At 42.6% G+C, this 27,481-nt stretch overlaps 1 protein-coding gene across 1 annotated transcript in view; it reads right to left on the bottom strand.

Moving 5' to 3' along the window:
- Positions 1-8,543: 8,543 nt before the first annotated feature.
- The window catches only part of PARD6G (par-6 family cell polarity regulator gamma), a 106,639-nt gene continuing 87,701 nt past the window's right edge, over positions 8,544-27,481 (bottom strand). The window contains exon 3 of the mRNA XM_039521301.1: positions 8,544-11,101. Coding sequence (XP_039377235.1) covers positions 10,242-11,101 — 860 coding nt within the window. The 3' untranslated portion in view covers positions 8,544-10,241. The remainder of the gene's footprint in view (positions 11,102-27,481) is intronic.

The raw sequence follows: 27,481 nt of genomic DNA, 5'->3' as shown, positions 1-27,481 counted from the left end.
TGGATGTGGTGCTGATGCACACGGATGCAAAGGGGGAGAAACACCTGCGCAGGAAGCTGCGGCCCCGGGAGCTATGCGGCCATAGAGAAGGAATGCCTGGGCCTCGGGCGGGCTCTGAAAAGGCTGCAGCCAGATCTGTTTGGATGCCACTTCACTGTATGCACTGACCACTTGCCCAGCTGTAGCTGCACCCGATGCAAGGGAACACCACCAAGCTCCTGAGGTGGACTCTGTCCCTCCAGGAGTATGAGATGCAGGTGGTTTCTGTTAAAGGGAGGGAAAATGTTATAGCTGATGCTTTGTCCCAGAGAGGGGGGCCTGAACTTCCCCAGGCCACTGGCTAAAGTGGTCTCAAAGGGGGAGGAGATGTGACAAAGTGGGGATATATTCCCTTGCTATGTTGTATGTGAGCCTGTTTGAGTCTTACTATTGAGTCTATGTGAGTTTTACGGTTTTGCATGAATAATGTGTGTGCCTAAGTTTCCCTATGTGCTGCACTAATACCTCAGTGGTGGGAATAGGTGTGTGTGAGACTTTGGCTGAGACCTCTGGGGAAGGTGAGGCTGCTCCAGCTGTTTGCACATATGCTATGATCGGTGCCCTTCCTAACCCAGGAAGCGAGATAAAGACAATGAGGAGGACCAATTGGGGTGTCTGAGGTCAGGTCGCTGGAAGCTGTCAGTCTGCTTGGGGGGACTGGAAGAGGGGGAATCCAGGGCATCTAGCCCAGGACTCCCCAAGATGGACTTGGCTGAAAGTCACTGATTTCTGTGTTAGCAAGTTCTGTTCTACACTGTGTTCCTGTTGAATAATAAAGCTTCTGTTTTGCTGGCTGGCTGAGAGTCACGTCTGACTGTGGAGTTGGGGTGCAGGGCCCTCTGGCTTCCCCGGGAGCCCCTCTCGGGCAGACTCACTGTGGGAAGCGCATGCTGAACACTCTGAGGTCATTCAAACCAGGAAGGTTGTAGCTGTGTAAGCTTCTTGCCCTGGTGACAGTATGCTCAGAGAGAGGAGAGGAGGCATGCTCCCCTAGCGTCCTGACTGGCTTCACATGGAATAGTTCCAGAGCATCGCCCGGTGACTCGTGACAGAGCCACAGCCTGGCCCTGCTAAGAGCTGCACGGGCAGCTGTGAGAAGCTGCAGCGGACCCTCCACCTGCCTACGGTGAAGGAGGCCCACCGAGAGCAGCTGCTCTCCCCCAGCCCATGTCCACACACCCTGGACTCCCCCCCAGGGCACGTGGAGGGTCTACAGCTTCCCACAGCATGGCTCTTACCATGGCTGGGCTGTGGCTCTGAGGTCCCCACCCCGCTGGAGCTGGGTTATGTTGGGTGACCAGGTGTCTGATTTTATAGGGACAGACCCACTATTTGGGTCTTTTTCTTATATAGGCACCGATTATCTCCCTCGCCTTGTCTCGATTTTTCACATTTGCCATCTGGTCACCCTAGGTCGGTGAGAGCTGTGCGGGGAGCCTGGGTCCCTCCACCTGCCATGGGTGGAGGGGCTGGGCGGGCAGGGACACAGGCAGGGGGCTACTTTTGGGCCCCCTGCACCACAGGCAGGTGGAGGATCCATGTTGCTCCCACGGCTGCCCATGCTTCCCGGCCAGGCTCCATGCTGCCCTGGCTGGGGGGTGGCGGGGTCTGCTCCAGAGAAAAGTGCGAGGGCCTGGCCTCCCCGGTTCTGGCGCCATTGTGCCCCACCACTCTCTGCAATTTCAAACTGGCATCCATCCCACCCACAACTTTAGTGAGACCAAAGACATTGACTTTTGATTAATTATTTCATTAGTGTTAAAAAATACTGTTAGAGAATACATTCCAAAAAATAGTATGGAAGTCTAATTACGTCGTTCATACCAGATCAGTGTCCTTTGCTTTGGCAGAGGTAGAAGTTGGTATCCCCTTCTCCATTCTTCGGTTTGCTTACCTTGGCAGTGAGAGCTATGCAAAGTACTTGGATTAGGGATGTCCCTTTTGTCCTCAAAAGATCTTGAAACTTCCGTGGACAGGCTCTGCAGTCCCCTCCCGAACGTTTTAGGGATCGCAGCCTTATTTCTTCCCCTGCCTCTCTCCAATGAGTTCAGCTGGGATTAGGATTGCCAATTTTGGTTGGACATATTCCTGAAGGTTTCATCACATTACATCATCTGTAATTAAAGATTAATCAGGGTTGTCCTGGAGTCTCCAGGCATTAAAGATTAATCTTTAATGCCTGGAGACTCCAGGACAACCCTGAAGAGTTAGTAACAATGTTCCCTCTAGTTTTCCCACACGTGTGCGGAATGAATTTTGTTATGTGCACCAATATGGAGGTGATGATGTGTGACAGACACATCACCTTCATATTGGTGCACATACCAAAATTCATGTGGTGGGGCCAGGGATGAGGAGTTTGGTGAGCAGGAGGGGGCTCAGGGCTGGGGCAGAGGGTTGGGATGCGGGGGCGCTCTGGGGTGGGGCCAGGGATGAGGGGTTTGGGGTGCAGGCTTCTCTGAGGCTGCAGTGGGGAGACAGGACTCCCCCCCAGCCCTCTCTCACCGCAGCAGCTTGGGGCTGGGGGAGGGGCACCTCTCCCGCCACAGCTGCTCGGGGCCGGGGGCCCTCTCCTGCCACAGCTGCTCGGGGCCAAGGGGGGGCCCCTCTCCTGCCACAGCCCTGCACCCCTGCTTGGAGCTTAATAGGCAGTGGCTGTGCAGCTTAGAGGGGACTTAGGTTGGCAACCCTAGCTGGGATCACTGAAGTAAATAGGGTAGCAGCATAGTGGCCAGGGCAACTTTGGAACACCACTCGCCGCTGGGCTTTCTGTGCCTGTCACCTTTACTTGGCCAGCTTCTACATCAGTGAAGAATCCTGGCTTGATCCACCAGTGCTTGATGTACTCAGTGACAAGGTGGGGTGCTTCCAGAATACGGATGTGTGCGCCATCTATTGCTCCACTGCAGTTAGGGAACCCTGTGGCTACAAATGCATGCACTATTTTCTGCACATTACCAATAGTCACAATCCTAGGTAGCAGATGATTAATGGCTGTATACACTTGGACGACAACTCCAAACTGATTGCCCACTGATCAGTAGCAATCCAGCATTGTAAGCTTCCAGAACATGACCACCATTCACTTCTCCACTGTCAATACAGCTCTCATTTTGGTGTCCTTGAGCTGGGGCAAGCTCACCACACAGATCCAGCAATTCACTTTTTGCATGCAAAAATTCTGAAGCTACTGCTTGTTATTCCCAAACCTGCATGACTACGATATCCCACCAATCAGTGCTGGTTTCTCAGGGCCAGAAGCAACAATCGACTGTGGAGCAGCTCCATGAATGGCAGGAGCAACCTGGCATTTTTTGTCATATTACTGTCCAGTTATTGTGCTGGAACGTCTCCCCATCATCTCCATCCCATTGTAATAGTACTTGCTTCAGTTCTGCAAATACAGGAGAATCATGCATCTGTATTAGCAACACTCATGAAAATTGCACTGAGCTACGGAGACCAAAAAGTGGTGCTCAGGACTGTGGGAGTTTTAAAAAAATGGCACAAAAGTTATGGGACAGAATAGGCATTATGGGATGAACCAAGTGGCATGGTGGGAATTTCACCCCTAACTTCCAGAAGTCCCTGGGTGAACCAGTGGCATCCCACAAAGCACTACAAAAATGTCCCACAAGGCATTGAGCCAGATAGCATCACAGGACACAATGGGATACCTGCCTGCCGTGCACCACATTTTATGTTGCAACCATTCATGGTGAGGACACGCAGCACTGATGCAAGCACCACAGTGGAGATGCCCACGAGTGACATTCTACATTTGGTTCCTATACATCAATGTATCTTGCATTGACTGAACTTTGTCATTTAGACATGCGGACACTGCAATATGCTCCATCTCAGGCCAACGTGGTTGAAAAGTAACAGAGTGGTTAGTCCGACACTGCCCTATATACCCTCAGTGCAGGGCATGAGATTAGCTAGGTCACATGTGCAGATCAAACTGGCACTGCTACCACAATCTCCGATCAGATGCACATGCACACACACGTGAAGTGGGGCACCAATAGGGACAATAGTGGTGTCTTTCCAGCCCAGGTAGAGGTTTACTTATGGTTTGACATGATGGTTATATATATATTTTTTTTTTAAAAAAAACCCACTATCTAACAAGCATGGACATTCTAATTACTCATAAGAGGGGGTTATGAGTGAAGCTCACAAACTAAAGACTCATACAGAGAAGGCAAACTGGTTGCTCCTATTTACCTTTTGTCATAAGACAAGACCAACATTCATTTGGCAAGTTTAAAACCACAACAAGGAAATACTTTTCTACAAACAACTATACTGTGTGTAGAACCCACTGCTTGAAAATATCACTGAGGCGAAGTGTTCAGTAGGATTCAAAATGGAATCAGGCACTTATATCTTCTGCAATGTAAACAATCAGTCCTATGCCAAATCATATTCATTGCTTGTCTTTGTCTCCCTTCTATTTTTGTGATACTCCTTTTTGAGACAGTAATATCACAGCTGAAACAAAGTATGGATGGTGAAGGTATTGCACGGATTCATTGATATATATAAACAATATATAGCATTGTTTTCCATTCCATATGCATGCTAACATTTTGCAAAATAAAAGTTCTCCTGTTCTTTTGCATTAAGTTCTAAGGAAGCTCTTGCTCCTACTCCACTTTTCTAGATCCTCCAGCAAAAGAAAGGGATGGCAAACTGTCCTACTTACTAACAAATATCCTTGTTTTTTAATAAAAAACTTCAAGCCTTTATGCATCATCACACAAAAGCAAAAGAAAGGGTACAAAATCAATTTTATATATTCCATGTGATATTTATTCACAATATTTTTTTTCTTCCTCACCACACCTCTTCCCAAACAGTATTCTTTCTAAAAGGGAAAAGATTAGACAAATGTGCTTAGTTTCTCAAGTGATTTACCTCAGGGCAAAAAGGAAGCTTGAGCAACTGGTTTATTTAAAAAACAAAAACTTTCATTCAATATTGAAACTTAAGATAAGGGACAGGAACACACCATTGTTGATGGCTGATGATTCAATCAGAATCCGGTAATATGCATGTGCAATAGATTATTAATATTTTAACAGACATCAGTAACTTTGAATAGCAAGAACAAGGTCAATAGCAGAAACATCCTGATGTCACATGACATTTCAGCCAATCCTAGCTAGGATCTTTGAATTCAAAGTCTTGTTTGAAGAGGAGTTAGGTAAATGATTAAAATATCTGACATCCTTATTTTGTTTGCTCAGTTTAACCAGGCAAAAGGATGATTTTTCTGTCACTTCTAAACTCAGCCTAATATGTGAAAAAGCAAGCTGTATTGTTTCTACCACTTCTATCAGTATTAGTTGTACAGATCATCAATTAGAATTTAACTGGCAGTTCTGCTGAGTTGTTGAAGCAGTTAGTACCGTAGATACTGTATGGATATGCAAGAGCCACTTCAATTCTAACAGAAGTAAAAAAAACCAAAAAAACTTGTTTTAGTTAATTAAGCAGACATACCTTGAAGACACAGGGTGCAGATATGTAAAGTAACATGCTATTTTTACATAGAAGCAGCAAAGAATCCTGTGGCACTTCTTCGGATGCAAGTCATCCGAAGTGGGTATTCACCCACGAAAGCTCATGCTGCAAAACGTCTGTTAGTCTATAAGGTGCCACAGGATTCTTTGCTGCTTCTACAGAACCAGACTAACACGGCTACCCCTCTGATACTATTTTTACATAGCTACTGAGAATTTAGTATGTGGTTATCAAACTGAGAAGCTTCCAACTACCTAGCCCCACCCCATAGCCATCAATCTCATGCGGTACCCCAGACACAGATGTTTCCATCCTGTTCTGAACTGATATGTTATCACAAAACTGTCCATGGTAAGGTCTACAAAAGCTTCACTCAACAGCTGTTAGAATATTAAAAAAAAAACTATTGAAAAGATGGTTGTGATATTAGTAAAGGATGAGAGCCTTCCCTGGCACTAGAATTAAGACTTCTCCCCAGCAGGGCATACTATTAAAAAGTCAAGCCAAACCTGCCCATCATCCACTGACTGGACCAGTATTAACTGAGTTTTCCTTAGCCGTCTCCCATTAGAGTAGCAACTAAGCTCAAGTTTGCTTAAAGGGACATCCTCAATTTAAAGAGAAAGTCACTTCTGTCTAAAACTGTTACTTACTATTGTTACAGTTAACACCTTACACTTGTATAACGGAAAGTTGAGAAGTCTTTTTTCTTCTATTTTTCCAGTTTATTTACATAGGACATTTGTTAGCACTTCACATATACACTCTACCCCAATATAACGCTGTCCTCGGGAGCCAAAAAAATCTTACCACGTTATAGGTGAAATCACATTATATCGAACTTGCTTTGACCACTGGAGTGTGCAGTCCCACCTCCCCGGAGCACTGCTTTACCACATTATATCTGAATTCATGTTATATTGGGTCATGTTATATCGGGGTAGAGGTGTAGTCAGTTTCAGACTTCTTGTACACAGTCAAAAGATTTTTTATTTGTGTGCATCTCTCCCGGAGCAACAGTGGAAGGGAAAAGCTATTTTAAAAAGAGACCATGACAAACTACAGACATTGGTGATGGGGTGGAACTCTGAGCAGTCGTACCTGAAACTACTTTTAATTCCATTTTTTAAATTATTTCAAGCTGATAGTATTCCTCAACTGTATGTGTTCACGGCCCAAAATGGGAATGACAGATTCAGCTCCTAGAACCTTAATTTTATCCTGTAATGAGGTAACATGGGCTATGACTTTCCTTGTGAGAACTATGCACTATATTCAACTAAGTTGATATGATTTTCCATCTGAGTCAATCTGGCTGGCTTCTTGTATATCCAATTTTGTGGAAACTTCCTTGAAGGAGAATGTAGTCATCTCCGCTGCCTCAGGCACTCTTATTGTTAAATACTCCCATTTCAGAGGTAATAGAATCCTTTTATGCTGTGAGGCCACTTGCTGAAAACATTAGATTGAAGCACACAGTCGTGGCTTGTCTGCTTTCTCTACTTGCAGAATTTTTTTCTGGAATCAGAACCATACCAACTCATTCATCTTGAAGGAGAATGTAAACTTAAGGTTTAGAGCAAATTGGGTACAATTAGTCTAAAGCTTTAGCACCATTCAGTGACAGGTGCCTAAAGTCCCATCTACACTAAAAATGCAAGAGTTTTGATCAAGTTAGAGAACAGCCATATAATAACTGGTGCAAATGAAGCACAGACATGTAGCTACCTTAAAACTCTCTCTTTATTCTGGGAAGTGTCATTCTTCTCATTGAGGTGTTTGCTTGAAAGCCTGATGACAATTTAGATATCAGTGCTGAGGATCCATTTTAACAGAAGTATTCAGTTAGTCTGCAGTTGTAACTGGACTTCGAAGTACTTCTACTCGTGCCAGTCAGTCTGCATGGAAGTTCCTGATGTAAGTTTTTATCCAATATACATTTTAACAAACAGGACTAATTAAGAGATTTGGGAAGATTTATCCTTCATTTTAGTATTTTGTAGACAATGTAGTGAACTTTACTTGTAGCATCATCTACCCTTGACAAAGTATTGTTTTACTCAGAGGGGCTCCAAGACTCCTCTTCAGATGTTTCTCCAAATGCACTTTATTTGTACTCTCATGCAGCAGTCTACACCATGGCATCATATAATACATAAGTGTCTTAGGTGTTTTCTGGGAAGTGAGAGCAACCCCATCTCCACAGGGAAAACATGCCACTTGAAAACAGACCTATGAAGGACAGAGCAAACTACTCTCCTTCCAGGGGAATCAGAAAAGCAACAACTGTATCCCTTATTAAAGAAAGGTCATCTATGAGGAAAAACCCAACCCAACAGAAATCAAAACAGTCTGCTATGGCCACATGAGCACAGAGGGTCCACTGAGGAACAGATCAACAAATGTACCCCCAAACACAACAAAAAAGTGTAACCAGAAACTAGAGTCGACTGTTTTGACATGACTGAAGAGTCAGACTTTTCTACTGAAAAATGTAGTAAGGGGGAGGAAAGAAGGGTGCAGTGCAAGTTACAAACACCAGCTTTGATGACATGTAAATTAAAAGCCATGCAGAGAGCTATCACGATTTGTAATCCATGACTAGTCACATTGCTCAACCTATCGTTATTTGCTGAAGAAAATAAAACTTCAGCCAGACAGAAACCCTCTTACTCAGAGAACAGTATACCTTTAAATAAAACTACTTTTATTGATAAACTGGTTTGTGACTGAAGCATACAATGGAACTGTGAGAAACAGTCTACTGCACCAATATCCGTCAGCTAAAAAATGACTCTCTCTGCCAGCATACAAATGAAGTCATAGAAAGAGATTGTTGTCACAGGATCAATGTGTCATTCTTGCTGGCCTGACCAAAATAGGTACACATCTCTAAAACTGACACAGCAAACATGAGAGAATGTTAAAAAAAACAAAAAAAACCCAAAACAAAAAACATTAAAGAAGCTTTAAACTATCCAAAATATTACAGATTTAATTCCATGTCCTCAAGCATATCTGGCAGTGAACAGTGTAACATTGTGTTAATAAAGTAACAGTTGCTCATTTGTATTTTTAAAAATTAGAGTGAGAAGGAATCCACATACACCTTCCAAGTCCAGAACTGCACCTTGTAGAAACTTAAGTGGTCTGAGTTTTCAAACCCAGTGCAATATTAAAGAAATGCCCATTCCACCACATTAAAAAAAATCAGAAAAGCTTTAATCACAATACTACAAGGTTAAAAAAGACAAAAGAAAATGACACAGCTAAAAGTAGAAAAATACATTGTAAGACAATTATATTTGTTCCTTAAACTGTTTTGATATTACGAAATATTTTAGATTAGACCATTTTAACAATTTGTGGCATTTTCTGGAGATGAGAAACAGAATTGGGAGCAAAATTGCTTCCTTTGGGTAATGAGTCCAGGTATTGACTCCCAAGTTAGTAGCTCTTAAATCCCTAAACAACATGGCAGATCCCTCTCTGATGCATCATGTCTGAAATATTGAGCAAACTGTTCAGAGATAGGCTAGGAAGTCAGCCAGTATCCTTCAAATAGTGTACTGTAGACAGCCAGCCTTTTGTAGCTAAAGTCTTTGTGGATTCAAGTTGCCCCTAAAACACAGCAAAAAGCTCTTTCCATCAGTGATGTAGTCTGCGACATGGTCGTAATATGTATTTAAGTCACTCATATTTTTTGTTGTCCTTCTGGCTTGTGTTCTCTAAATTCATACTACTCATGTTACCAAGAGATGGAGACGATGAAAATAGTCATTAAAATTGGTAATGTTCTTGTCTAATAAATATTTAAAAAAAATAATGCGCTTTTCATGTGATGGTGCTGGAGTCAGTTTAAACTCCTCTAGGTAAATCTATTTTCCTTTTCACATACAGTAACCTAATATACAAAAATGTTATAACTCAGACAGTACTGCCACTGACCAGCAGGTGGTGCTGATCTAAAAGGAATGATGGTATCAACATCCTCCTCTATGCCTTTTACTTAGGCTTTTAAAAAAAAATTACACATATACACACACACACCTCATCTCATTTGGTCAAAGTTTTGTTTGGAAAGTGTAAATGTAGTGTTTCCCCAACACTGCTACCACCAGAGTGGGAAACTGCTACTTTATATAGAGCTTGTCCAGATTAGACATAACATGGCAAATAATCTGTGTAAACAAGTTAATGGAAGACCGGTATGTAATAGGAGGATTGATCAATTGTCATGAACTTTTAACATTTTAAGAGAAAACTGTTTTTCTCTGACCAATTTAAAAAAAGACCCCACCCCAAACTGACACATCTGTTACTATTCTCAAAAATCCACGCAAACCCAAAAGAGCAGCGCTGCCATTTCCTAGCTCATGGGATTTTTTCTGAAGTTTGTGTCAACTGAAAATAATTTTAGATTTGGTGCTTCCATTTGCTCTCTCATTTTAAAACTGGGACAAACTATATATTTATACTATTTTTCAGAATTTGAAGTAACAGTTTTACATCTAATCCCCAAAACCATGTTTCCTAGAAAGTAACATTTTTCACACCCATGGGGTCTATACGAATGTAGGTTCTCTCGTTTTGTGCGTCAGGGGTTGCAAGAGTCCAATTTGTTCCAATTGGCACTTAAGACTGAAAAACACTCAGTACAGAAAATGCCACTAAAGTGTAATCACGGTTCCATCCTCTTCAATTCCTCCTCTGGGGATAACCAAACTATGTCGGGGATCAGTTTTTAAGGAGCTTAGTATTTTGTGGATGTTGCCGTTGCTTTCTCGGCCAGAGTTACTGTTGAGAGCCAGGTCTCTCTGAAGTCTGTTGCTAAGACTGCTGCCATTGATTCGGGAGAGGCTACTAGAGGGGAAGCTGTGCAGTTTGGGAATGTGCTGTGGGTCCAGACCACCCTCAATGACAATGTCAGCTTCCTCATCACTTTCCATCTCATCAGGATGGAAGTTCTGCAGCACGTGTGAGGAAGGCAAGCTGTGGTGACTAGCTGTGCTATCTGTAGACTGGCCTGAGCTGCCAGACATCCTACTGCTTCGGCTATAATTGTTCCTTTGGTTTGCTGGCTTGACAGTGATAATAAGATTGTGGCTGTTGGCGATCATCATGTCCGTTACTTGGTCAAGGGTTTTCCCAGCCACTTCAATGCCATTAACTTCCAGGACCTCATCATTAACAGCCAGCAATCCTGTGCTCTCTGCTAAGCCGCCAGGAACCATACGAGAGATGAAAATACCAGGTACTCTTTCCAGTCCATGAGGAGTTACTCTCATACTGGTCCCATCGCGGATGTAAAATCCTAATGGTTTCTCATACCCGTGTCGATAGAGCCTCACTCTTCTGTGTGTTTCAGGAAGAATGTCCACATCAATGATGGAAGACACTGGTCTAAAATCCTGAGGCATGCTGATATTAATGTGGGGACGCCTGCGAAGGTTGTCATTGCGGAGGGTCACCAGAGCCTTCTTTTTCCTGGTTAGTGTGTTGGCCCCAAAGTTACTATAGTCCACTTCATCTGGAAAAGAGAAGATACTGTTATATATCAATGTTATGGATTATTGGTCAATCTGGAAGGTACACCTAATAAGCAGATCTGGTTCAGTGAAGTCTCTCTCCCAATATATGAATACCAATGAAGTCCACTGCTTAGCCAAAAATCTCATTTAATTTCATGTTTGTTACCACTTCACACAGACAATTCACTGAATTACAATTAATACTTCCAATGGCAATCATATTTTGAAAGATTAATTTCATATGTTCAGTCTCACTATCTGTTTTTATAGCATGAGAATACTTACTACTGCAAGTCTGACACACGGTTCTACTCTTACAGACAGATTTTCAATGATAAGGCCTTGTATTTTATGCATACATCTCAGGTGTGCAAATACCAAATGTCCATATGCAAATTATCCACACATGCCTAACTCTGAAATCTGAATCTTGGGAGTATTTTATGTCTAGGCTACAGATTTGTAACTTTGTGTTGGTACCTGGAATGAGTGTTACTCTGTGTGAAGAGTGTGTTGTGTGTATGTTTTAAAAGTGGTTAAATTTCCTTTGCAGTTTTATTCCAAGAATGTGAGTGACTGATTCCAATCAGCAAAGAGATGCATAAACATGTTTGGTTATGGAGTTAAATAGTCTATGTAAAGAGTTCATGCGGTGACTCTGAAAAATGCTCTAAGAGCAACAGAATAACAGATGTATCTAAAATCCTTACCCTAGTTCCCAATACAAATACGGTATCCTATTTTAACATGCATTCATTGGAGAGATCTTTCCTCAGACGTTCAAAAGGGCTAGCACTTCTCAGACATAAGTATTAATAAAGTGTTGTTTAATTCTACTGTTGGAAGACAAACCTCTAAAGATAACAAGTGGTAAACAGTGAGAGACTAATATTTTTGATAAGTACCACTAAGCTTTCATTCTTTCCCTGCCACAGCACCAACTGTTTGGGTGTATCAATGTGTATTTGATGAGGAGTGGTATCTCTCTCTCTGCTGGACTTTGTCAAAACTCAAAAGTGTTGGAAAAAAACAAAGTTTAGAACCAAATTTTACAGAAATACTTCATGCCTGATCCTATCTGATCAGTTTTTCAAGAGGATTATGGAGATTTATATGAGGAATAATTAGAAGATGAAGACTATCAGGATGATTTTAAAGTAAGTTATCCTAAGTTATCCAGCTGTTAAAATAAACTGAAGTTCTTGGTCAGAGAAGCAGCATTTATGGTATTTTCTTCTAGTTGTATAAAACACCCCATTAATGTCCAAATTCTCTGTTGCCCTGCACCCCATTTGCACTGTGTTAGCACAAAGTAGCTGTAGGACTCTCCCTCTCAAGAATACCTCCAGTGCAAGGGGCACCTCTTGGGCAGGTTTGCAACATTTAAAGCTTCTCCCTGTTCTCTTTCATTAACAGGTCCCTCAAAGCCACACCAGCTGCTCTGCTACATTACCTTAGTAAGCACCATGCTGTGGCATCGTAACTACTCCAGAGGCAACCCATAGGATAAGCATCACCATTCCCCCCCGGTCAAACCTCCCACTCAGTGCACACTGGCAAAGTTAACACTGAAATGTTTAAATTATACAAATATTAAAAAGTCTGAAACATTGCCAGGAAGTGGCCGAAGCCAGGATAGTGATAATGCAACAATATAACTTTCTTATTCAACAAATCAGCCCCAGGCACATTCAGAGCTGCACTTATTTTACTGACCAACAGTAAAAAAAATTTGTTAAGCAGAAATTAGACTCTTTTCTGCTTCCCTCATTGACAGAATTGTCAACTAAATTTCATCTAGTTGAGCATTCATGAGCCAGAAAGAACCCAGATTGACTTCAGATTCCAGAAAGTTTACAAGCAGTTTATTGTGAGCCCTGCAAACTGAAGAAATTTGATGTAGACGTAATGACAAGCATGGACTCTCACTACCAAGCCCCACCTCAAAAGTCAACACTTGCCTCCCCCCAACTCCACCTTGCTGGTAACATTGTTACAAGTGCCTGACGGAGAGGTGGGTGGGTGGAAGAGATTTAAAATCAAAAGTTCTTCCTCAACCATAACTAAAGCATTGTGGTAGCAGCACTATTTTACTTCAATGAAAAACAATGAAACTTAAATGACTAAACTGTGCAGATTTTGGTCAAACCCAAGTTTAAGTAGTAATGTTTTAATTGATATTTAAAATACATAAAAACCAGTTTAATTTAGAACTTTCCCTCTGCAGTGTTAGAACCGTCCACCCGTTATGCTAGTTCATGAGAACCAGAGATTGTTTCACTTTACCCATATTGCAATAAACAAACTAGTCAGAGTACCTAACCATCCACTCACTCAAAATATCGACACAACATAAATGGCGAAAAGCAACGCTTTTCAAAGTCACTCCGTTTTAATACTACAAAGCAGACTTGCAAAATTCTACTCATCCAATTAGCTAAGAAGAGTCTGATATCTTAATTTTCTTTACACGTCAGTGAGTAGACCAGTGGTTCCCAACCTATTTACCATTGTGGGGCGCATATTACCTGTATGGCCCTGAGGATGTCACATGGGCTGCAGTTCTGTGCCGATTGTGCCACAAGCGGCCTGTGGGCCACACGCTCAGAACCACTGGAGTATACAGTGCATGGATTGATTTATATGACAGTTTGCAAGATGGTTCTGAGGTAATATGAATGCCACAACTAAAGAAGAGTACACAAAGACACAGATATCCCAACATGTATAGTCATGATATCCATGCAACAAGTTCCTTTGGTTCCACAACTATAAAGTGGGGGGGAGGGGGGAGGGGGGAGGAGAGAAGACAGAGACCTGAATTTGTTTTGCTCTTTTGACCTTCTCACGTACACTCAGCCTACTAATCCATCTTTGGAGATGACTGCCCACATTCCTAACCTCTGAGCAGCTTTATACAGCTACCTTTTTTAATTAAAAAAGAACCTACCACAGAAACGGTTTTTCTTTTCCTCCAAACATGGATAAATTAGGCTTTACATTACAAATCACACAAGCTACATTCAGTGCAGGTCCACTGACTGTTTTAGGGTTTAGTATTTCATGACCAGCTTGCACTAGAAACCAATCCAATGTCTCATGGACACACTGGGATTTCCATTTTTCTGGTAGTGTCACAGTAGTTTTTAGCCCTGGCCAGTCATGCAATACTAGTTCTTAAGATCATACCATTTTCATTTCTAGAAAACTAAAGTTTAATTTCTGGATGTTATTACCAAATGTTGTCACTCCAAAGCCCCAGGAACTAAGGCAGCCATTTGGCTTTGGAGATCGAGAGATCCAAATAAGCTACAAATTAACGTTTTCTAGAAGAGTTCAAATACAAAAATACATGATGGGTGATGACACAGCTTTTGTTGGGATGCCCTGCTGTCTCGCAAACAGATATACATGCAACAACTGATCTCTGTACTGCAAATTTTTCTAAAAAGGGAATATTCTTGCTTTATCCTATAGGGAAGTAGTTCCATTGAAATTTGACATCAGTTTCCATGACAGCAGAATGATGTCAATCACACATGTGCAGGATGTACCAGAAAAACAGTGGTGAGGGTGGAAGTGAGGAGAGTACTTCCTGGCTAAGTAAGTTACTTTGCATATAAAAGTTCTCTCTTTTCCAGTCTGCCCTAGTGTGCAAGTCTGTCAAACTGTGGTTTATTACTGAAAGTCAGCAATAAACTGTTCAAAAGTCAAATTGTCTGACACTGCGCTAATTACACAGGTACACAGTTAACAGGGGTTAGTAATACAGTAGTGAATAAGTTCTTGGAGTTTCTTCATCATAAAATGTCAGGAAATACAGGAATTCCATTTTACTTAATGGAGTGGATCATGTTTGATTACTGGTTCTTAATGAGGATGAACAATTACTGTCTGAAAACTTGTAATATTCTACACAAGGCAAGCTGGCAGAATTCTCCACCCTACTTAATCATTCTGACGTGGAATAAAATTGATCCCTCTGTGGGTGAAAGATGTCAGTGTTTCTGCAGACTTCTGCACAATGCTGGGAACACTGTCTAGAGGTCCTGTATTTCAGTGAAAGTCAGATTACATAAATAAGAAAAAATGTGACCTCTGCATGCAGCAACAGTGTAAGAATTAAAGTAAATTAAAACTGCGACTGATGCTATTCACAGGTGACAGGAAGGAAGAACTAGACCAGCGGTTCTCAAATTGTGGGTCGGGACCCCATTTTATGGGGTCGCCAGGGCTGGCGTTTGACTGACTGGGACCCAGGGCCAAAGCTGAAGCCTGAGCCCCACCACCCAAGGCTCAGGCTTTGGCCTCCGCCCTGAGCAGCAGGGCTCAGTTTACAGGCCCTGCCCAGGGATGAAGCCATTGGGCCCCCCGCTCAGAGCAGCAGGGCTCAGGTGGGCTGAGGCTTCAGTCACCACTCTTGGGGTCGTGTGGTAATTTTTGCTGTCAGAAGGGCATCGCAGTGCAATGAAGTTTGAGAACCCCTGAACTAGACTTCTGGGTGCTGAATCTGAACACTGGATCCATTTCTTACTGAAGTGTTATAAAGAGACTGCTTGAAGCTCTGGCAAGCATAAAATGCAGTGCTTACAGATTGATAAGAGAAGTGTCCAGGATCTGACGGACCACACTGCTATCACCGAAATACAGAAGATTCAGACATGAGTTTTAACTATGCTGACAATTTTATTTCCTGTAAAATTTTTAAATGTCAGAAAGAAGGGCTCCTGAACTTGTCAGTTCCATCCCATCTCACTTCCCAACATAATGCTGTACATGCAGAAATACCTCAGAATTTTTCTGTAGACACCTACTATTACTGTTCCTCTTTCCCATAAGGCATTTACTTTTAATGCATTTTACGAAAAATTCCATTACTGAGCAGTCTGTTGGACAAACACTTGAAATATTTTTGGCTGCCTCCTCCCTTAACAATAAAAGGTGTTTTTTTTATAGTGAGATGTATCTCACTAATAAAAAGATATCTTAATTTTAACAGTGAAGTACAGGTGTTCCTGTAGAGAACCCATCCTCGGGCATTTGAGATTACCAGGATTTTGTTTATGTTGGTGGAACTACCTCTTCTTGTCCCACAATATTGAAACCTGGTCCGACAGCTCACTCCCAAGTCTGGAAACTTTTTCCAGCACAGCTTCTAAGTTTTGTCAACGACTTCAAGCTAAAAATAAATTTTTAGCAAGGAAAGCATCATCCCAAAATACAGCAAGTGCGCAAATACCCGTGGCACCCATTAGTTACTCCTGTAACAAATGTGTATTCTGCCTCAAGCTGACTGTTTACAGAACATAAATATTTACCTTCCTAGTGGCCATTGGGAATATTACCCTGGAGTCATATAATCAATTCACAAATAAATAAATCTATCACAGGGGAGCATAGTTAAAGAGCTATTTATGAGGGAGAAGAAAACTGCTTAGAACATCTGGTTTTAGCCAAAAAAGTATTGCATTTCCTTAATTTATATGAAACAAGAAATTATAGACCTTCTGAAGCAACACCAGGAGCACCACTCCCATTGCTTGGACAGCTGCTTTTCATAGGAACTGCCTGCCAGGCTGAATACCAAAGCTTAGCCAGATAAGATTATATAAACAAGCTGAATTCCACAGAGAAGCAGACTGCCAGTCTCCTATAGGAACAGTTCATTTTAGACTCTACACTTTCAGAGTGTGCATCTTGGCTTATTATTTCCTCTGGGAACTGTGGAACATTAGTTGACAGCTCTGGAAAGTACTTCAAAGACAAAATTACTTCCACTAGGGAGAGCAGCACTTCAGGCAGCTTGGGAATGAGGCCAATGACTCATTAATAGCAATGGGTTGCCCCTCAATCCAATAGATCTCCATTACTGAATGTTAAAATAAGCAGAGGTCCTAGAACAGTTTGCAGGAGACATTATGTTTAACCCTTCAGCCCTCCTATACACTCACCTACAAACACTATTACTATATTTTACCATAATGTGGTTGATGTAAAACATACTGACAGTGTTGATTTAGACACACTTAGGTACACTTGCTCCCTAAACTCTACAGAATGAAAACAAGAGTACTGTGACATGATCAAGCAACACAGAGACTGGCAGGAGAAACATCTTCAGCCAAATGAGATCTGGTGCAGATAGCATGCAAAAGGATTAAAAGGAAACAGACATGAGGTAAAAGGCTTAGGTAAGTTCCTGGGTCTAGTTCAGTGATGAATGAGTAATGAGGGAGAGGTAGGGGAGGGAAGAGAGAGAGAGACTAAGCTAGTGTTCAAATGAACACTTATTATCCTGAAGTTAAAAAAAAAATCATTCTCCAGTAAGCCCCAGATGAGCTAAGTTTATGGTTTGATGAAGAACTGGTTGTACTTACTGTTCTATTTAAAGTAACTTCTCAAATTTTTCCCCTTTGATAATACTGTACAATGTGTTCAAAGAAACTGGACAGAATAGAGTCCTATTTTTCACATGAAGGAGTAACCTGGCTGTCTTAGCTGTGCCCCAAACAGAGGAGTTTTCAAACAAAGAACAGGACAAACACAAATACAATCTCATTAAGTTAGTAAAACAGAAACAATCACAGGAGAATGTGTTGCAATTCTTGCCTCTCTCATACACTCCCAACCTCAACACATCTTACATTTTATAGGATAAAAATTGAAAACTAACGTGTTTTAGTAGTAACAACAACCGCAAATGCTTCAGTACACATGTTCTACCGTTTAGAATGACAACAGAAAGGGGAAACTTTATATTTGAACAGTATGGTTGGTAGCCCCGCTGCTAGGGTGACCAGACAGCAAGTGTAAAAAATCAGGACCGGGGGGGAGCTAATAGGAGCCTATATAAGAAAAAGCCCCCAAAATCAGGATTGTCCCTATAAAATCGGGACATCTGGTCACCCTACCTGCTGCTGATTCTGGTCAACAGCAGTTTCTGTTGAAGACAACCTGTTATAGCGATTCAATATTAAAAAGGATTTATTCACCTTTCAAAACATGAAATGGACTTTAACATGTTTGTAGAGTTTAAAATCTGAAGAGCCACAAGTGGTGCATGTCTCTCCCTTCTCCTCCCCCTGCCCACCCCATTTAAGCTCTGTGAAGCATTCTAGTCTCTTCAGAGTGGCTATCATTTTGCAAGCTATCAAAGACAAAATACAACTAACTGTTAGTCTCAAGGCTTCTCTTCCTTTTCCAGCATCAGCAGCAACTGTGACATTAATAATTTCACAATTTTGGGCCTTTTTTCCAAGGCTGCTTGAGAATTTTCTTGGTTACAAGTTCTGGCTGGGCTGCCTGCTGTTGGTGCTGCTGGCCACCAGATGCCACTCTTCTGCTTACTGAATAATCCTGTCTGCTGCTGTGTGCAGGGCCTGGTGCTTCTTCAAAGGTCTGGTCCCTGACTGCCCCTGTACACTCCACTCCCCTCCTCAGAGGCTGTTCAGAGTATGGCCACGGGCTGATTAAGTTGTATGAGCTTGCCCTATGAAATTGGAGGTTTGAGGAATATGAAAAGTATGCCGCCAGGTCCCTAGTCTTATACTTCAAGCTTTCCCTACCTGCAGAGCCCAATGGCTGCAAAGCACTCCTCCAGCCCAGCAGTTTGGGGCTCCCTAGGCAAGAGGACTAGGAGGTATTTGACCCCTAATTTAATTTGCTATCTGGAGAGGCAGGTGGCCAGTAGAGTGGACACTATGCAATACCTCCTCTCAACAAGTGCTCACACACAGCTGTCACAGGTGTGCGGCTGTGTAAAAAAAGTGATTTTCTGCAGTCCATTCTCTCCATTTTCTCATTGGATAAATATTTGTCCAGAAAGCAGCTTCTGTTTAAGTTTCTTTCTCCCCTGGCAGTTTTCGCTATCTTTTTATGAAGCAAAGATAGAGGTGTGTGCGGTTATTAATTCTGAATTCAAAGCAACAGGTCTTTCCCTGGCCTGGATTTCACACTTCAACGGTAAGTGCAAAGTAATGCAGAGGGGAAAAAATAATCCCAGCTACACATTTACAATGATGGGGTCTAAATTAGCGGTTTCTATCCAAGAAGGAGATCTAGGCATCACTGTAGAAGGTTCTCTGAAAACTTCCACTCGGTGAGCAGCAATGGTCAAAAAGAATGTTAGGAATTCTTAGGAAAGGGATTAAAAAAAATCTTAATGCCACTTTAAAAATCCATGGTGCGTCCAAACCTTGAATACTGTGTCCAATTCCATCTCAAAAAGGATATGGTAGAACTGGAAAAGTTTCCGAGGTGGGCAAAGATGATTAAATGTATGGAATAGCTTCCATACAAGGAGACATTAAAAAGATTAGGATTATTCAGTTTACAAAAGAGATGACTAAAGGAAGTTATTATAGAGGTCTATAAAATCATGAATGGTTGGGAGCAGGGGCAGCTCCAGGCTCCAAGCGCATGCTTGGGGCGGCGTGCCGCACCGGGGGGGGGGGGGGCGCTCTGCCGGTTGCCAGGAGGGCGACAGGCAGCTCCGGTGGACCTCCCGCAGGCGTGCCTGCAGAGGGTCCAATGGTCCCACGGCTCCGGTGGAGCATCCGCAGGCACAACTGCGGGAGGTCCACCGGAGCCGCAGGACCAGCAGACCCTCCGCAGGCACGTCTGTGGGAGGTCCACCGGAGCCGCGCGACCGGCAAAGCGCCCCCCGTGGCGTGACGCCGTGCTTGGGGCAGCGAAATGGCTAGAGCTGCCCCTGGTAGGGAGAAAGTGTTATTTACTCTTTCCCACAATAACAAAACCAGGGGTCACCTGGTGAACTTAATAGGCAACAGGTTTAATACAAACAAGGGAAAGTACTTTTGCCAAACAAAGCACAACTAACCTGTGGAATTCATTGCCATGGGATGTTGAGATGATCAAAACTATAACTGGGTTCAAAAAAGAACTGGATAAGTTCATAGAGGATAGGCCCATCAATGGCTATTAGCTAAGATGGTCAGGGATGCAACCCTATATTTGGAATGACCCTAACCCTCTTACTACCAGAAGCTGGGTGTGAAAGACTGTTTCATTAGAGGTTTTTAAGGCCTGGCTTGACAAAGCCTTGGCTGGTATGATTTAGTTGGTGTTGGTCCTGCTTTGAGCAGGGGACTGGACTAGATGATCTCCTGAGGTCTCTTCCAACCCTAATCTTTTATGATTCTATGACAGGACGGATCATTCCATAAATGCTCTGTTCTGCACACTCCCCCTGAAACTCTGGTATGAGCCACTGTCAGAGACAGGATACTGAGCAAGATGGGCCCTGGTCTAACCCAGTATGGCAGCTACTATGTTCTCTGCTGTTGTAAAATGTTTATTACAGGCAGTAACAACCGTTCTCTCTTTATGGCTGTAAGACAGCCCATATAAGACCATTTTGTCAGACAACTCTAGGTTGCAACAACTGAAGCAGAGAAAGTATTTTTTTAAAATAAAAGCATTATTCCTGCCCGGAAAATGAAAAGTTTCAAGAGGTTATATTTCTCCCCACCTCTCCAAATACATCCTTCACAGATTTGTTACTCCAGTCACAGCCGAGGCAAAGCCAGTGCAACAAGTGGATTGCTTTGGGGGAATCCGTCACCTAGTTAGCGAGAGCAGCAGGGTTCCCACACTCAGCATTACTGAGCTGACACCTGACTGGTACCAGTTGTAGGGCAGGGAGAATCACAGCTGCAGACAGTTCTCCAGCTGGCCAGAGCCTGACAAATGAAATTCCATTGTACTCTGAATGCAGGCGGCCCCCTGACATTCCAGAAGAGGGGGCGGGGGGGGGGGGGAGAAATACATCCCACATAGTTGATGGAATTAAAGGGAGAGTAGTCTAGCAGGGTAGTCTAGTAGTCATTTTCAAATCAAGGTGCATTAAAAAACCCACCAGACCTATAATTAAGTGCAATCTCTTTTCAGTGTGTAAATAGTCAATGTGGAAACTGTAGCTCTGATCTAGTCCCGCCTTTAATTATTCTGTGTGTCCCAGTGAGTCTTGTTCTGGAACACAAATATACAGTATGGTGCCATTTATTCATCCAAGTAATCAACCAGTCAACAGATGTACCATTTTATTTCCATCTGGACACATACAAGTTCTGTATTTCTATAAGAATGTACCCTTTTGAAGAACAAGAGAGTGAGGGAGGACGGTATTACTATGCTGTGAAGCAAAGCTAAAGGAAGGATCAAACTTTAATGGTTCCCTACAACCAACTCTAGTCGTAACAAAAATGTGAACCCTATGTATTAATGACACAGTGAACTACACGTCAGTGTCCCTTTTGTGAAAAAACATCCTGCATTACATTTTGTTTTAAAGCTACAATTAAGGGTATTGTCTACACTACCCGCCAGATCGGTGGGCAGCGATCGATCCAGCAGGGTTCGATTTATCACATCTAGTCTAGACGCGATAAAATCAACCCCCGAGCGCTCTCCTGTCAACTCCTGTACTCCAGCGCTGCGAGAGGTGCAGGCAGAGTCAACGGGGGAGCGGCAGCAGTTGACTCACCATGGTAAGTCGATCTAAGTATGTCGACTTCGAAGTTGCGTAACTTAGATCGATCCCCCCAGTGTAGACCAGGGCTAAGATTTTGTGAGAGGTAAATATAATTGGTTTTCCCCAGTGTTTAAAAAAAAAAATACAGAAAAAATACTTGTAACAACAATTCTGAAGTATGGAAAGTAACAACAAGATGGGTAAACAGGGTTGGTAGGTGCTGCCAGGGTACTGTTGGAATAATTAATTGTGATATCTGGCATCATTCTATGATCTCGAGGGAAGGCATCTTTCTTAATTTGTACTCAAACAGGGAACTTTTACTCTGTGGAGAAGGCTGATCAGGGAGAAAAACAAGATTATAGGATTTATTAATATCAGAGGTATTTTGAAGCAGCAATTGATGATTTGCAAGGGGAGCAGAAGGGCCTTGGACAGCATAGGAAGCAGAGAGAGGAAAAACAGGTAGCTCATTCGAAGAGGATTTACAGTCCTCTGCAAAGGTTTAAACTGCCCCAAAGAGACAGTATTGGAATGAATCAGTACAATTTTTCTACAGACATCTACATGAAAGTTAAAAGTGGAGCTTTTCCCTTCTTTTAATCTTTTCAACTTTTCCCAGAACTGCAAAGGTTCATCTCAGTGAGAGCTGCCACTGTAGGGGTACTTGCGAGGAGGAAGAGCAGCATGCCAATATCAGCCCCAATCCTTCCAAATGGTGATTCTCCCTCAAATTCCATTCACAACATGATTGATCTGAAGTAGATTTGTACTCTTTGGGACTGGGCTCCATAGTTTGTCACAAAGTGCTAACCCATAGATAAATGGATGAGAAAAATTATAGACTCACACAGATGTTTTAAAGTTCTGTTATTTACTAGTAAAGTTTGTGTAGAAAGTGATATTTGCAAAGAAAGGCTGCTCCAGTGGGTAGGGCACTAACTTAGGTCCTGGGAGACCAGGATTAAGTCCTCTCCCTGCGTGACCTCAGGCAAGTCACTTGTCCCCTCCCCATCCATAAAATGGACATAATAGTTCTTCTCACAACACCTTTTTAGGTAGGGGATTAAGGATTGTGCGGTGCTCAGATACTATGGTAGTGAGGCCCCACATAAGTACCAGAGACAGACGCACTAAACCAGTGTTAAAGAGAGGTTCTAGTAAACAGTATTTCTCTAAGCACGGAAAGCTGCCAGCCTCTCTGGTGCATTCCTTTGCTGAGTAATGCTTCATTCATCACGAGCTAGTTCAGACAGGCAAGATGGCAGCTTCCTGTTCCTTCAGTGGTTACCGATTTAGAGAAAACATTATCTATACATTAAAAAATTGGGCATTTGTATTTAACAAATCAATAAATACTTTAAAAGGAAAACTGAAATGTATCTTTTTAAACATGGAAGATTAAAGCTTCTAAAACCAAGCCTTACCTCTTTTCAGGATGAGACACATTTTCAAGTGGTTGTAAAAGACATCTTTAATGCCACATTTTACATTTTATTCTCTCTCTCTCTCTTTAAAGAATACTAACACTACAGAACAGATACATGTCCAATAATGGGTTGGTCAATTTTAACTACTGTGTGAAGATGGGTGTTTCCTTCATATGTCAAGTATCAGAGGGGTAGCCGTGTTAGTCTGGATCTCTAAAAAGCAACAGAGAGTCCTGTGGCACCTTATAGACTAACAGATGTATTGGAGCATAAGCTTTCGTATACCCACTTCGTCAGACACATGGGTGCCACAGGACTCTTTGTTGCTTCCTTCAGATGTGGTACTAACATTTACATTGTTTACATAGCCCTTTTCTTGTTGTTGCCATTAGCTGGCAGATTATAACCCACATATGTATACACACTACCCCTTATCTCAGAATTAAAAGGTTCCAAATTAAGTGTGGCATAAAACATTAATTACAACATTCTTCTCTCAAGTCCTGACCTTTGGAAGCCTCCCAAACTTCGCTGGCTGAAATTAAATTAGTCACAAGATAAACACTTGTCATGGGTCAGCCTTCTAGCCTAATGGGTCTGCACAGCTGTATCTTCTCTCTAATCAGTTCTATGCAGCTGCTGTTCAGGATACTCTGGCAGGCTAACCCCTCCACCTGCACACCAGAGGATAAATAGCGCTGCACTTCAAACTGGCAGAAAGGTTTTGACTCATTTATCATAATCGAACAGGAACACACTGCAGTGACTTACAAGAGACAAATCCCATTTCCAATCCCTTGGCTCCCCAGATGACAGCATTACAAAGGCTGGTGGGAGTGCCCAGAATCATTCAAGAACAACTCCTCAGGCAGAATAAGGAGTGGCACTGATAAGTTCCAAGAGGGAGTCATACCCAGTCATCCGCAGTTAGGAGGATAGTTGGTAGCATCCAGTGCCTTGAAAACAGGTGTGTAGAGCGTGAGAAAACCAGCAGAGGAGGAAAGAATGCTGAGGCCCAAAGAAACGGGGGGACTCCTGGGGGAGAGGAGGGTACCACAAAGCATTGCTTAGGCAAAGTACAAGGACCACAGAGAAGTTCCATTGCTGCTCAATGCGCCACTTATTTAAATCACATGGTTTAAGGAGGGGCATTAAAATTTTAATTTTTGTAAAGTGGGTTTAGTGCCACCAAATCCAAGGCTAGTTCTCTTGGGTCTCTCTCCTGAAGAGGATACGGATTCATCTCCTCACAGGCAGAAATTTATTTTTTTGTGAGTGCAACTTTTGTCTCACACAACAGAGGAAATCAGATGGTCCTGACTGACTTCACTGGTGGCACATTCTAAAGCTATTGAACTCATTTCCTTAATGAGAAATGAATCTCCTCCTGACTAAATACAGTGGTATAAAAATAGATTTTTTCTTCTCAGGGCCCAATTATTCCTGGAGAGGCACAGCCCTGTGATGGAGGCAGTGTGGAGCACTGGGTTGCACTCTGCTTATTTCCTCAAATTGGAGGACGAGGAGGCAGGGCCATGACACCTCCACCACCACCCCCTCAGCTTAGGAGAGCATGCTGCACCCCGTAAAGGGATGTAGCCGCAGGTACACGCTCCCTGTGTATTGGGGAGCTCCAGTAGGCCTTCTGTCTCCAGAGACTGCAGCTGTACCTAAACTTCATGTACAGTGCAGGGGACTGTTCCTTGCAGATGTACCTCTCGCATACCTGCATTAGGGACCAGACACAACCTAGTCGTGTGTGTGTAAAACTGAAATCCTGCTGGATATAGGAGGAAACTGCATAATACACTCGTATGCTCACTTCAGAAGTGTTGTTTTTCTTTAAACATGTTTAATAAAATATTTCCACACAAAAGCTGCTAGTGTCTCCCCATCCCTACATGTATTTATGACGTCACCTCCTACGGGATGTGACTGACAAGTTATAAAGTACTACTCATATCCTTTGCTATGACAACTGATGCATTTGAACTGATGCATATGGGGGGTCTTGTGCATAAGGGGAGGCATTAGAAACAAACCCTTCTTTTCCTAAGGAGTTTCACAGAAGGCTCAAGTGCAATTTTTTCACCTTTTAAATAAAGCAGTGTTCCTCTTATAACAAACACTCCCTTGGATCCTGGAGCTGGGAACAAAGTAAAAAATGTTTAACTGCTTTCAAAACATTAGAACAGCAATATCCTTTCAGATTATTCACAAAAAGTTATTTTTTTTACGTATGGAGAGCTTTCTGACACCTGACCCAGTTCAGCTCTGTGGATTTTGTGCCATTTCTACATAAAATTTGTGCCAATCTAGCAGAATGATCAGATCTCATACTAACTAGGTGGGTGAGATGTGCCAATATTGTTTGAATGATTACTCTAATATTTTGATACTGGAAATAAAAATGCTGCAGATGCTTTCTAAAACAGACCCTTTATCTATCTGCTTATGTTGGCACCCATTGTATTATCTGAGCACTTTGAGGATAGACGACTAGTACTGCACGTGCAAGACTGATTTTTCAAACTCCCCACAACTGCTACAGTCACACTCACTAATCTTGATACAGCTGCTGTGGATATATTGTGCTGAGAGCGTATCCAGGCACTTCTCTCCATTCCCCCCAACCTTCCAGTTTATCTTCCCAGGGACAACAGGCCATTTAAAACTTGCCATCTAAACTGCTCTTTGCCCGTCTTTCAGGAGTTCCACATATTTTAGGAAAACTTTTAGAAAAGCGAGATTACAGTTCTCCTGGACAACTCTCAGATTAGTCCCACTGGCTACATGGCTCACCACTCACTTGTTCACATTTTCCACTTATTCTGGATGAGCAGACAAGTGGTCTTTTCAAGCCCTGATGTAGATGCTCTCGAAAACGTTCAGTGCTGTATCTAAAGGCTGCAGAGTAAATACACTAGGCTAATGGAAAGGGTTCTGACCTAGCTCCAGTTTTATAAGTATGTTTTCCTTTGTTTTGTACAACAGACAGATCCTTGCCTAGATATACAAATGCAATCTCCTATTGTTAATCCAGAGCCTGATCTCAGAAAAAGCATATGGGTCCTGAAAGCATAGACAGTTTTCCAATCAAGTACTTCTAAGTCCTGGTAGGTTGCAAAATATAGGTTTAAAAAGCATCCATCTCTCCTAATTTAAGGACTGTTTCCATTGAATATATACTATGATTCACCAACAATACTTGGTACCTCTACAGTAGTGCATTCTCCCTCCCATTGGAGCCCCAAGCTACTTGCTATTGTTTAGGTCACTTGCTTATATCTATTGAGGTAGTACCTAGAATCCCCAATCAAAGGTCAGGGATTCATTGTTGTGGTACAGAGCCTAACTCCAAGAACAGTCCCTAAGCAAGGGAGTCTAGGTGTCTGTCAAAAGACAACTAGGGTATATGTCTACACAGCAACTAGACATCCATGGCTGGCCTGTGCCAGCCGACTTGGGCTGTGGGGCTGTTTTATTGCTGTGGAGACTTCTGGGCTGGTGCTGGAGCTTGGACTCTAGGACCCTCCCACCTAATAGGATTCTAGAGCCCAGGCTCCAGCTCGAACCCAGAGGTCTACACTGCAATGGAACAGCCCCGCAGCCCAAACCCCGCAAGCCTGAGTCAGCCGGCACAGGCCAGTAGCAAGCTTTTCTTTGCAGTTAGACATACCCTAAGATGGCCTGACTGAGCCAAATGGAGAACTTGGACTTCATCCTCTCTCTCAATTTGATATTACCTTTTGTCCAATGCATTGGGTTACTGTAGCTATGGAGAAAGAATAAAAAGGAGATCCCAGGGTTGCATGGCTTTGACAAAGGCTCAGGCATACCTGGAATTCCTGTCACCAGAAATTCCATGTGTCAGTCTTCATGCCTCTCCTATCCCAAGAGAGACAACGCTAAGTTCCAAAAATGGACTACAAATGAACTCTTTATGCTTGGGATCACCATACTGGCAGGGAAAAATAAAATGACTTAAGTGTCTCCAAAGACTATATAATGCCCATTGGCAAACAGATCCATCTATTCAAGGTAAGTACACAGACTACGCGGAGACATCGCTGCCTTTTCATCACAATGTGCGGGAGGGAAAGAGTCCAGCCAAACCACAAAATGTCTAGATTTTGGGTGAAAAGTAAATGATTTATACTACAGTAAACTCTGTAAGGAGTCACTGTAAAGAAGCACAGCTGACAGCAGGGGGATAATCATCTTACGTCGCGCTGTGCATATGTAGATCTCCGAGTGCTTAAAAAAAAAAAATGTACTGGGCACCAGGGATTAAATTTGTATTGCAACAGATAAATTAGCTGAAAACTGAAGAATACACAAGTGGTTATCTGAGATCCAATAGCTTTGAACAATGGAGAAGGATTGTGGGGTTTTAAAGGCAATGTAGTATTGATGATATAGAATGTCATTGACGAATTATGCTGAAGTTTTTGTTT

This window comes from Mauremys reevesii, linkage group 2 (assembly GCF_016161935.1).
Source record: "Mauremys reevesii isolate NIE-2019 linkage group 2, ASM1616193v1, whole genome shotgun sequence".
Taxonomy (NCBI): domain Eukaryota; kingdom Metazoa; phylum Chordata; order Testudines; family Geoemydidae; genus Mauremys; species Mauremys reevesii.
The sequence above is the reverse complement of the archived record's forward strand: the minus strand, read 5'-3'. Positions and strand labels throughout refer to the sequence as shown.